This window comes from Ambystoma mexicanum, chromosome 3p (genome assembly GCF_040938575.1).
Source record: "Ambystoma mexicanum isolate Mex_15411 chromosome 3p, UKY_AmexF1_1, whole genome shotgun sequence".
Classification (NCBI taxonomy): Eukaryota; Metazoa; Chordata; class Amphibia; order Caudata; family Ambystomatidae; genus Ambystoma; species Ambystoma mexicanum.
The window spans coordinates 1,176,648,247-1,176,660,743 of NC_090925.1; the positions used below are offsets into that span (position 1 = coordinate 1,176,648,247).

The following is a 12,497-nucleotide window of genomic DNA, read 5'->3' on the forward strand; positions in this document are numbered from 1 at the left end:
TTATTTAGCTAATTCAGGCCTTCAAGTTGGCACCATCAAGGGCTATCTCGCAGCGCTATCCATCTTTAAGCGCACTGCGGAAGAACCATCCTATTTCAAGTTACCCTTGGTAATACAGTTTCTAAAGGGGTTAACTAACGTTTATCCCCCAAGACTATTCCAGGTTCCCCTAGGGGATTTAAATTTAGTCCTAACTTTCCTGATGGGCACACCTTTCGAACCACTCCACTCTTGTTCGTTAAGATTTCTTACCATTAAGGCTGTTTTATTAGTAGCACTTACATCTGCTAGAAGGGTGAGCGAGTTACAAGCTCTTTCTTGTAAACCACCTCATACAATCTTTCACAAAGACAAAGTTGTTCTGCAAGTGAAGCCTAATTTCCTCCCAAAGGTGGTTTCTGAATTTCATATCACACAGAAGATTACCCTTCCATCTTTCTATCCTCCTCCCCATCCGGGGAAAGAGGAAGAGAGGTTAGACAGGCTGGACCCAAGAAGGGCTTTAAGTTTTTACATTAGTAGACTGGCTAGGATAAGACAAGCAGACCAGCTGTTTGTAGGCTACGCAGGTCACAAGCTGGGGCTACCGATAACTAAGCAGACCATTTCCAGATGGATCATTTTAGCCATTTTGGAATGTTATAAACTGGCAGGAAAAGAGCCCCCTCAAAATCTTAGGGCTCATTCGACCAGAGGTATGGCAGCTTCATCGGCCCTCAAAAGAGGAGTGCCGGTTAGAGACATATGTGCGGCTGCCACATGGTCGTCCGTCCATACCTTTACAGGGTTTTACAACTTGGATTCCTCCTCCAGTCAGGAAACTAGATTTGGAAGGGCAGTATTGCACTCTATTCATCAATAAGAGGAAGCATGAAGTCAGTACTCCCACCTCCAATAACAGAATACTGCTATGGGAGCCTATCTTAGATAAGGAATACGTCGGAGGACACAATCCCTTCGAAGAACAAGTTACTTCTTACCTTGTAACGTTCTTTTGATGGGATGTTCCTCCGACGTATTCCTTATCGACCCTCCCATCCATCCCCGCAGTACTAATTCCCTTGTTGTTGCATCTTACGCTCCTTCAGGGTGATTAGTCTAGTCCAGAAAGAATTATTGTGGGCTACAAAACGGAACTGAGCAACGTACGCTGCGCGCGGCCTTTATAGGCAGGATGACGTCGACGTCGATATGGCGGCTGTCGAGGGACATCGACTCGGCGGACGTCGGCGCGCAGCGCCCTCTAGAGAGAAAAAATTTCCGAGGCCAGCAAAGCTGGAAAGAGATTTCTAAGATAAGGAATACGTCTGAGGAACATCCCATCGAAAGAACGTTACAAGGTAAGAAGTAACTTGTTCTTCTATGTTATCTTGCCTTTTAATCCACACGTTGCAGCACCATTCTAACAGAGAATGTGGCGAGAAACAAATGCAAAGGATGATCATTAACAGCATAATTGGACCCTAAAATAGACATCGCAGTTAAGATGGCACAAGCCACTACAACCAACCAGTACTATAGCACCCACAGCTTGCAGCTGGTGGGTGTATTGAGGCCTAGATTGCAAGTTGCTAGAGTGTTTCCTCATCTCACTAGGCCAACCTTGACTTCAGTGATGGAATTGATGTCTTGACTCATTTTCTAAAGATATATGCCATTTGTTAGCAGACCTAATGGCAACAAGCTGATCTTTAATAAAAGAAAAAAAATTCAATGTTCTTTCGCTTACGCAACATCGGGTAACATAAAATAAGATGGCACTACAGTGATGCTACACCTAGTTATTTTTCCAATTCATCCTGTGAAAGTAGTCGACACCCTTGTTTACTTGTTTATCAAAGATTCGGATAGGGCTGAAAACAAATAAATACTTACAAAACAGGTTGAAATCCTCCCATGAAGTTTATTTGAAATGGAGAGCCAGCAAGCTTTTTAAGTGTGAACATTAAGATTTTACAGGTTATTTTCTTCCTCCAATTACTGGGTTACAGGTAGGGTTAGCACTTGATTTCATGTCTGGAAGGACATTGTGTCCTTGTACTGGGTTTTCACTTATCAATACATTTATTGCGGATAGCTTTAGTTTTGGGTCACTTCAATTCATTAAAATGGACTGAAATAAACTATGGTAAAAGCCAAGCCCTGGAGTGAGTCAAGTGTCCTTCTTGAGATGGAATCACGTGGCAACCATATGTGAAGCATTAGTGGTTAGACAATAGCATTAGTGCTGTCCTTTTTCAATTGCAGTCTGAAAAACTTGGTCTGAGTGTGTACTATTACTCACAGCAACATGCAGCTCTGACCCACCCTTACCCTAAAGTCACAGCTAAAGCGTTTTCGACTGACTTAAGAAGAAACAAACATACCTTCTGTCCGAGGAAGAGGTTTTTAGTGGACAGGACTGTAAATCCATCCAGACTGCCATCTAGGGTACCGCCCGTTTTGCTGTTTTCTCCTGGCTTCTTCTTACAAAGAAAACATGAAAACATGGCTGTTTTGTTAATACAGAATTGCTCAACAAAAGGTGAAAAATCACAGGTGATTCAAAACAAAGCTCTCACGTTTCTCAGATACATGCGCAAGAAACCCCAGCCTCTCCTATTTTTCTTGGAATTCTGGAATTGTAGTTTTGCCTTTTACTAATCCCAGAATACCAAGAAATGGAACAGGACAGGATGGCGTTTTCACACATGGAACTGGGAAACTATCCATGATTAACTCTTCTCTTTGAAGGTGTAAGCCCGCGTTACTCACGTTATCTTCTTTGTGAATCAAATAGTGCCTTTCCAGGAGTAAGCAGAGAGTAGCCCAGATTTAACAGCAATTTCTTAATGAATCAGCCACTAAGAACTGTTGTTGCCAAGTGTGTGTGCGCAATGAGGCAAAATTACCACCAGGACATCATGACACTAGTTTCATGATTATTTTCTCACTTTAAACGAACCAAACACTTGTATTTGATCTTTAAATGCCAACAGTATAAGCACCTGTCACATCAGCCACAGTGTGAAGGGGAGGAGCACATCATGGATTGACATTGCGATAGCAGGGATCCAACTTGAATCCACCAACACCAGGATTTTCAATTGAACACGTCTACGGAGACTTTTATTTAGATATTTGCAAACATGCCCTCCAAATGTCCAGGAAAACTCTGAGCTTCTCTTTACCCTTCAGTTCTCTTGTCCCTCACATAGGATGCTCTCCAGCAGACAAGGCCTCAGTACGAGGTCAGCGATAACCAGCAGGTGCTACCGGAGGGTGGCTGCCAACCTCGAAACACTGAATCCACCTCCTGACTTCCCGGTGCCACCGGGACATTACAAGTCCCGACAGAGCGGGAAGTCAGGTGGGGTCTCCGAAGCACCGGCACTGTTGCTTCTGTGAAAAGTCTGCCTGCAGGGGCTGTTGCGCTCGGCAGGTCTGACCCCACCGGGCACAACGGCCCCTGCATGCAGACTTGTAGTGTGGCGGTCTGAAAGCAAGGGTGCCAGTGAGCCACACTTGGAATGCGGCCCAAGAGGTCACCTAAGTCACGCAATGATTTGTTAACACCTTTCCTATTTATCAACACCTTTCCTATTTATCGCAGTGGGAGCAACCAGCTTTTATCCTCAAAATGTTTAAAATGTGTCTCTTGTGACAAGACCATGCTGCAGTTCATCTTCGTAAGATAGTTATAAATCTCACAGCATTTAGCAGTGTGCTTCCTCTATGTCTTTGTAATTCCAACACACAAACTTTACTCTGCTCCCACAAATACCTCACTTTGTCAAAGATAAAAACTATTAAGAAACAGTACATGCTGGATTTCTCAGCCATATACGTGTTTTGCTTTGCATTTAACGAAGGTTGGGTTGCCATTACGTACTTGGCTAAAAGTACATGAGACTGAGGGAGTCCTGGAATTGGGCGTCTTTGCAATATATTGAGAATATCTAGCAAAGAGTATCCAGTTGTTGTGGATGACAGGTAACGGTATACAGAAATCTGGGACGTGGACAATCTAACAGACCTAGTTGATGCACTTACTAATGGCTGGTTTCATAATTTATGACATGCATTACTTACCGTAAAAGTATTTCTGATGATTGTATCTGCTTACATTCACATACAGTGCATACATCCAGTGGTAACCGCAGAGTATTGCATCTTGTCTTTCGAGAATCGAAAGGGGACGTCGACATGGGCGTGCCTGTAACACTATCTCTAACGTGACGTGTAGTGTAACCAAAATCCCTCACGCGTCGAGGTCCCTTCTTTTGTCTGCCGTGAGGGAGCCTTAAAACTATCACGAGGGAGTACAGAAAAGAGAGAAGAAAAAAAAGCTGTAGATATATATGTAGTGTGGAGGAAGGGTGGGTGCAGATACAATCATCTGAAATGCATTTACGGTAAGCAATGTATGTCTTCTGATGCGTGTTAATCTGCTTAGAATCACATGCTGTGCATAGACTAGCGAGCAGTACCCGGAGTTGAAGGTGGGTTGTGAGAAGGAACAGTAGTGAAAAGAGGTCTTAGTACTGCTTTTCCCACCTGAGAATCAGACCTAGAATGAGTGTCTAGGCAATAGTGTTTTGTAAAAGTGTGTACAGACTTCAGGTTACCGCTTTGCAAATGGGCTCTAGGGGAACATTTGCAATGAATGCTATGGAAGCCCCCGTGCCTCGAGTAGGGTGTGCTCGAGGCTTGAAGAGTGTAATAGAGTGTGATGCATTTGACAATCCACCTTGAGATAGAAGATGAGACAGGGTCTCCTTCTCTACCTACTGCCACTAAAACGAAAAACTGATTTGTCTTTCTTAGTGGTCGAGTTCTTTCCCTATAGAACAGGATGGCCCTGTGTACATCCAGTGTGTGCAGGCTTCTTTCTCCCATGCTTGAGGGGTTCTGAAAGAACGTTGGTAGTTCTATGGACTTAATTCACATGGAACCTTGAAATGAATTTTGGCGCAAACTTGGGTGAGTGCGCAGAACCACCTTATCTCTGTGAACTGTAACAAAGGGGTCTAGAACTGAGAGGGCCTGTAGTTCACTGACTCTCCTTATGGAAGTAATAGCTATTAAAAAGGCAGTCTTGTAGGTGAGATCCTCAAGACTTGCTTTATGCATGGGCTCAAACGGAAATCCCATAAGTCTAGTCAACAACACATTTAGGTCCCATCCGAGAGCCGGATTAAAAATGGGAGGGAGAATCCTCTTTACTCCCTCCATGAAAGCCTTAGTAACTGGTATCTTCCACCACAACACCTTTTGTTGCGACATAGTATAGGCTGAAAGAGCAGCTAAGTGAACCTTTACAGAGTTAAAAACCAGGCCCGAGTCTAGTAAATGAGTCTGGTACAAAACAATATGGGTAGGAGAGCAGTCAATGGGGTTGATGCTCTTAGAATTGCACCAGATAATAAAACGCTTCCACTTACTGGAGTAGCAATATCGTGTATTAGGTTTCATTGCTTCTCTGAGTATGTCCATATATCTGAGGGAGTTGCAGGTGCCCGAACTCTACGACATCAGGAGCTAGGCCGTTAAGATCAGTGTTTGCGGGCATGGGTGAAGTGTCTCCCCTCTGTCTTGAGACATGTTGTACGGGCAAGGCAGTTTCATTGGAGGAGATAGGGACATATCCATCAGATGAGCAAACCAGGGTTGGCGGGCCCACATGGGGGCAACCAATATCATGGTGACTGATTCCTGGTGCATCTTGTGCACTATCTTGTTGAGTAGGGGAGTTGGGGAATGTGAGGGGTGAGCGTAAAAAAATTTCCCTGACCATGTGATCCAGAGTCCGTTCCCCTTGGAATGGTTCTGGGGGTACCTGGAGGTGTAGTCTTGGCATTGAGCGTTCTCCAGAGTTGCAAACAGGTCGATCTCTGTGAAGCCCCATTCTGCGAAAACAATGGAGACAATGTCTTTGTGTAATCGCCATTCATACTCCATGGGTAGTGGGAAATCTTTGCCGAGTACGTCTGCCAGAAGATTGAGTTCCCCTGGAACATGTGACAACAGGAACATGTTGTGTTTGAGTTCCCACTTCCAAATGTTCTGGGATAGTTTGGACAGCCCCGGGGAGTGAGTGCCCCTTCTCTGATAAGATAGTACATGGCCGTGGTGCTGTCTGTAAGGATCAGGACCATCTTTCCTTGCAGTTGTGTCTGAAAGGCTTTCATCTGTTGAAGCACTGAATTGAGAAGTTCACATTAATGGCTGATTCCGTTTGCTTCTCTATTCTCTACTCCAGGAAGGTGAAGGTCTCAAAGAGTGATGTGGAGATCGACAGTTAGTCTACATAGCACCAGTGGATTGGTCCCGCCACCCTTATTTGATATAGTACATGTAGGTTTTCTGTTATGTATTAATACAGTCTTGCCCTCTATGGGAAGACAAAATGCACTGATGGCTAGTTAAATGGCCCTGAGCTCAAAGACACTGCATTGATTCTGCTGATCCGTACTGGACCAAAGACTGAATGGAAAGTTTATTTATGGTTGCTCAGAGGTGTGGAATATGTAGTGGTGATCACTTTTTTTTTTTAACTTTATTTTAACGTATAGTGATGATCACTTAATGGGGAAGCTCGGCATACGGCATACCCGTTAGTAGATTCTCCTCTGGGGACAACCACAGCATGGTCTAAATGCACATTTGTTACTCGAATGTTCCACTGGATGTTGTTGTGACCACTTATTTTGAATCAGGAAAAAGGAACTGCCAAAATGCAGGACACAATGGGCCGTAGAAAGCGCTAAAACCACCAGGCAGATAGATATTTCTGCCTCATTAATTTATGAATCATTCCCCAAAATCTTTTGTCCTGTCGGAAAAGACAGCGTTCGGGTGGCATCCCAATGGAGACTGATAACAAGTATCTAGTGACTGAAACAAACTGGAATTTCTCCGGAGTGACTGACGGGCCCAGTTCGAAGAAAGAGGATGCAGTAGAATACATAAAGCTGAGCATGCCCCTTGGGGATGATGGGCCTCAAAGCATAGTCGTTGAGGTATTGGTAGAGGGGGGTCCCCTTCAGACAGATATGAGTTGCAATGATTGAAATGAGTTTTGTAAAAACCTTTGTGTCTGCATTCAGTGCAAAAAGGTAGAAAGAACTCTTTACTGCATGTGCGAATCTCCCAAAGACAGAAACTTTCTCTGAGGTGGCCATATAGGGACATGGAGATAACATACTTCAGGTCCATTCACTTTAAATTAGAGCATAGGGGATGTGTGCAGGTGTTATCTTGAACTATTATAGGGTAGGAAAGGAATTGAGGAGGCAGCAGGCACTGTTCCCAGGCTGGTCTGTTTTTTCTTGGGAACAGTAAACAGCCTGGAAAAAAATCTTTGGCCACTCAAGTCGGGAACATACCACTGTTCCCCGTGCAACCCACCCACCACTCTAGCTCTTCCCTGGATTGTGTCCCTGTCCATGACGAATCCTTAGATTTCCTCTCCTCCTGAAGCATGTATGTGTGCCAGCAAGTCTCCAGAAGGGGCCTAACCCACCCCCCTTTTCCCCACACGCTGCAGAGCAACAACTATGGTGGTCCAGGATGGGCATGGATCCCATACGTATTCTCAGTCTCATCCATGAGGAGGGTTTAGGTGGCTCTGTATTATAAGTGCAGGTCCCCATTTGGTTTTTGTCCTTGGTGGTCTAGGGGTTTTATACACTGATGCTGCAGGGGCTTGCTCCCTGATGCGGCTTCCTTTTGCTCTTTGAGAGGTGGCATAATGACGAGGCTCCCCTCTCTCTGCCGAGTTGCCTTGGTCTTTAGGTGCACCACATCAGCGGTGGCCGGGCCCGCTTCAGAATCACACTCTCCGCATATTCGGGTGCAGTAAGGAACGGACATCGGTGGGGCCATGATCAAGTTGTGGTCCTTCTTCCTGTTCATGTCAATGGATCTATTCTTCTGCACCCAGGACGGAGCCTTTTCGGCTGTCTTCTTCTCCTGGGCCAGCAGTCCCACAAGGAAAAAGGATACTAGCCAGTAGCTAGGCCCCGAGGTAAGGGTGGAGACAAGGGTCTGCAAAAATACATGCAAGCACTAGGGAAATACATAATATGGGGTGGGACCCTCTGGTTTGAGTCTGCTCTTAATGTGAGAAACTCATGGTGGCAACAAGGAACACACAAGTGATCACAGTTGAAGGGTGTTTATTGATTAATGAATGCTGTCTGCAGGTTGGAAAAACTCCCAATAACCTAAATCTAAGATGGGGGCAAGCGTCAACCATCAAATAAAAATAAGGCAGTCCTAGTGGCGTTCTGTCAAATAAAAAGGGCCTATACTAAGAAACCTATTGCCAAATCTTACAACTAATATTAAAAGGGTGTGGGATAGTTCTCAAGAAAAAAAAAAAAGTGTTCTCAAATAATATGTCAGTATGCGGTAGCCTGGGTCTCCCTTCGCCACGTTTTGGACACAGGGTAAGATGGGAGCTTCGCAAGATGGGAGCTTGGAGCACAGTACAGTCTCTGACTTCTGCAGCACGAGACAACAGTTCTATTGGCAGCTCTCAGGACCATCCATGGCTAAGGCTCGTTTTCTTGAAAGTCTCTTGCCTTAGAGGACCTGACGTATTCAACTAACAAAACAAATACAGAGTTTCTTTTCTATGGGCTTTGGGTGACGACTTTCACCCCGGGATTCCCCTCTTCTGGATGCAAATCCCTAGAAAGTTCTTTAGTGATATCAAGATCCTGGATAAATAGGTTTTCTCGTTTTCAATTGCCTCTCTGGTTCCGAAATAAAGTTCCTTTAACAAATAAAAGTTAGTTTCCAATGTTCACTGGGTCATGGGTCCCCCTGGATCCCCCTCTTCTGGGCGCTGACCCTTCTTACATAAATCTTAATGTCTTTTTAAACAGTTCCAATGGGCATCCCTCCGCCGGGTTCACTCTCGTCAACACACTGTTTCTTGGGACTTTAGACTTGCCCCTTCACGTATCGTATCTCTCAATTTATATATCAGTTCTTTTCTTACTTGAAGTTTGGATGATAGCTTCACCCCTGAAGTCTGTCGGGCTCGGACCCCTCTTGCAGCTAGAGCTTGGGTGATGGCTTCCCCTCACCGGGTTTACTGTGGCTCTCGATCATGGTGATAGTGGCTCATCCCTGGGTCCCTCTCTTCAAGGCGCTGACCCCTCTTTAATTTCACAGTTCTAATTTTACTCAGTTAAATTTTTGCGTGATTCACTTCCCTTGCTTTTCAACAGTTTGTAGATCAAAGTCTTTTGATTGTACATGGATTTTGCATTACCCTCAGTATGACCACTTTGACCTTGTTTGGTGACTCTCCTACGGCCTTCCAGTACCTGTAGTTTCGCTCATATGGGAATCAACCAGTCTCTCTTGAATTAGCACCCACGTTGTGCCTGTTCTTGCTCTGCAGTTGGTCTCCCCTTAACACTTTTTACAGTTCATTATACACTTCATTAAACTTGGTTCCAACTTGCCACTTTGCGCTATCAAATTCAACACAGCACAGTTCTCATAGATTCTCCCCTCGACTCACCGGCTGAGATGAACCACTTGGCTTTTGGCTTTCCTGGAGTCAAGGCCGGTACAAAAGGAGCAGAGCTTGCCTCAGACCTGCTTATCTTCATAAGCTTGCCCTGTGTACCATTGACATCAGATGCAAGACACTTGTGCTATTGTTCGCAGTCTTAGACTCTCTTCCACGAAGGTTCCGCAGGCCTGGGATGAAAAGGGCAATGTCACTTCTCTCCTCGCCACCCTCTCGATTCCTGCCGCCTTTCTCCTTCTTTTGAACTGCCGCACCTCCGTAGCCGTGCCTTTGTGCTGTCTGCCGTGCTCGTCCTGTTGTGGCGAGTGTTGCCAGTGGGAAGTGTCTACATGTGCCTTGACCATGACCAGCATGTGCACGAGCTTGCCCCCACATTTACATTTTGGGGAATTTTGATGTGCAAACATGCTGGTCCTGTCCCAATCGGACAGATATCCATAAAGTACGGAGGAAAGGGTACGGAACAAAGGAGCATGTGCTGTTTTGGTGGATGGTTTACTCCTGATCGGGGTGGCAAAGAGTAGTCATCAAGGTAGATGACAATGTGTTTGAAAAAGACTGAGGATTTTGGAGCGGTAGGGCAGATGAGGGACAGGTCTGTAGAGCAAGGGGTTGTTGGCATCATCAGTGAGTTTCTTAAGAATAGGAATGACAGTGGCTGTTTCACAGCATGCAGGAAAAATGCATAAGAGAAATTAAGGTGGGAGAAGAAGTGTGAGGAGGTAGATCGATGCAAGTGCTCTGATTGTTTGAGGTTAATAGGCACACAGGAAAGGTTGGCGGAGTGTAGAATTGGTAGGAGTTCAAAGGGAGAGGTGTGGGGAAGTGAGACAGAAAAGGCAGAGGACTGAAGATTGAGAGAAGAAAATATGAAGGAGGAGGTAGCAGGCCAGAAGGGTTCTTAAGTTATCACATATTTTTGTCATTTTAAATGAGAAGTAGGGGGCAAAGTCATCAGGAGTGAAAGATGAGGTAGGGGTGTTTTTTTTAGGAGGAGCGGGCATAGCCTGTGTGTTTATGGAGACCTTGCATGGGTGGGAGAGGAGAGCAGAAAGGAGGGTGGTGTGGTAGGATATTTATTTATGTATTACATTTATAAGTAGCGCCCAGTCCAGGGGGTATCACAGCACTAAGAGTACGGTAGAGCGTAAGTAAGGTAGGCATTTCCAACAAGCATGTTACAGTTCTGGCAGGAGTCACATATATTTGTTGAACAGTGTTATTACTTTCTTTCGAAAGAGCGAGTAGGCGGGTTCATCTTGAATATGTTGTGGGAGGGCATTGCGGAGGACGGGTGCAATGGTGGTGAAGCTGGAGCCCCCAGCTCTTTCTCTGGCGAACCTTGGTGTGAACAGGGCCGAAGTGGAGGAGAAGCGGAGATTCCGAGTGGTGCGTTTCTTTGAGATGTGGTTGGTAAGGGGGGGGGGGGCAGTGTTGTGTAAGCAGCGGTAGGTGATGGTAAGGAGTTTGAATTCGATGCATGCTTTGATGGGGAGCCAGTGTACCTCCCGTCTGATTTATGAAATATGATCGGAGTGTTTCAGGTCCCAGACTGCTCTGAGTACATGGTTTTGTAACAGGTGGAGTTTGTTGATGTTATTGGTTGAGGTGCAAGCTAGGATGGCGTAGCAATAATCCAATTTACTACCTATGATGGCCCTAACCAGTGTCCGGCAGTTACTCGGGGTGAGGAATGTTCTGGAGGGGTTGATAAGTTTAGTGGAGTAGGCAGCTGATGAGGTGATACTTGTTTCTGCATGTTTAGTTCCGAGTCGAGGTAAACGCCAAGTGATTTGACGTGGGCGGAGACTGGGATGACGTTACCGTTGATGTAGAAGGAGGTGAAAGCAGGACTGAGGTGTTTGAGGCAGTATGAAGGAGCTCAGTTTTATCATCGTTCAGGCAAGGATTGTGGGTAGCCATCCATACCTGGATGATACTGAAGATACGGTTAATGTTAGTAGAGCCAATCTCAAGTTGCCGGTGATTTTGAGAAGGACCTGCATGTCGTCAGTGAATTTTGGTGTATGGTATGTTAAGACTATCCAGGTGGTCGAAGAGGGGTTTGGTGTACATATTGTACAAGGTAGGGGAGAAGCAGGAGCATGGGGGACACTGTGGGAGACAGGGATGGTGTCAGCTGTTTCAGTGCCCACAAAGACCCTGGTGGATAGTCCAGATAGGAAGGATTTGATCCATAAGGTAGGTTCTGGGGAAAGGTTGAAGGTTGTGGTGAGGTGTTGACAAAAGATTGCATGGTCTACTAAATCAAAAGCTGCAGAGATCTCCAGTAGGAGGATGGCAAGCTCCCCATTGTCTCTGATGTGATCAAGCTGGATCTTTAGATCCAGGAGGGCGGATTCAATGCCGTGCCTGAAGCCATATTGTCGGGAACCTAGTAGGTTGTGGGTTTTTTAAGGTAAATTAGCAGTTGCTAGTAAGCAGCGCGGTGCAGGAATTTGAGGAGATAGGGTACTGTACTAATCGGGCAGTAGTTGGTGGGGTCTAAGTAGGATTTCTTCAGAAGTGGGGTGACCCAGGCTTCTTTGACAGAATTAGCAAATGAATTGGATTTGAAGGATGCGTTAATAAAGCTGGCTATGGTCGGAGCAAGGGGTTCAGCACACATTTTAACAATGTGAGCTGGGCATACGTCTCCAGAGCAGTTGGAGGCTTTCAGATGCTGGATGGTGGTGAGGACTTCAGATGGAGTTATGGCAGAGAATTGAAACTGAGGAGAGACGGTGGTGGTCGGGGTGGTGCTTACCCAGGGGATGAGCGGTGCAGGGAGGGACTTTTTGAGGATGGCTTTATCCTCAAGATTCAGAGTTTTGGTGACAAGGGCTGATTGGATGATCGAACACCATGCTTTATTTTTGGGGGGCCTAGGGGTTTCAAGCTCTCTGAGGATTTTGAAGAGCTCCTTGGCGTTAGAGCTTGTGTTTCCATTCTTATAGATATTAGC

General features: G+C 45.6%; 1 protein-coding gene across 4 annotated transcripts in view; it reads right to left on the minus strand.

The window, feature by feature from the left end:
- Positions 1 to 12,497, minus strand: part of MACROH2A1 (macroH2A.1 histone) — a 350,602-nt gene that overhangs the window by 140,045 nt on the left and 198,060 nt on the right. For 2 of the 4 annotated variants that reach the window (XM_069652584.1, XM_069652586.1), the window contains exon 5: positions 2,367 to 2,462. In XM_069652584.1, coding sequence (XP_069508685.1) covers positions 2,367 to 2,462 — 96 coding nt within the window. Of the gene's footprint in view, positions 1 to 2,366; positions 2,466 to 12,497 lie in introns of all 4 variants that reach the window. The other 2 variants (XM_069652583.1, XM_069652585.1) reach the window with 1 other exon arrangement.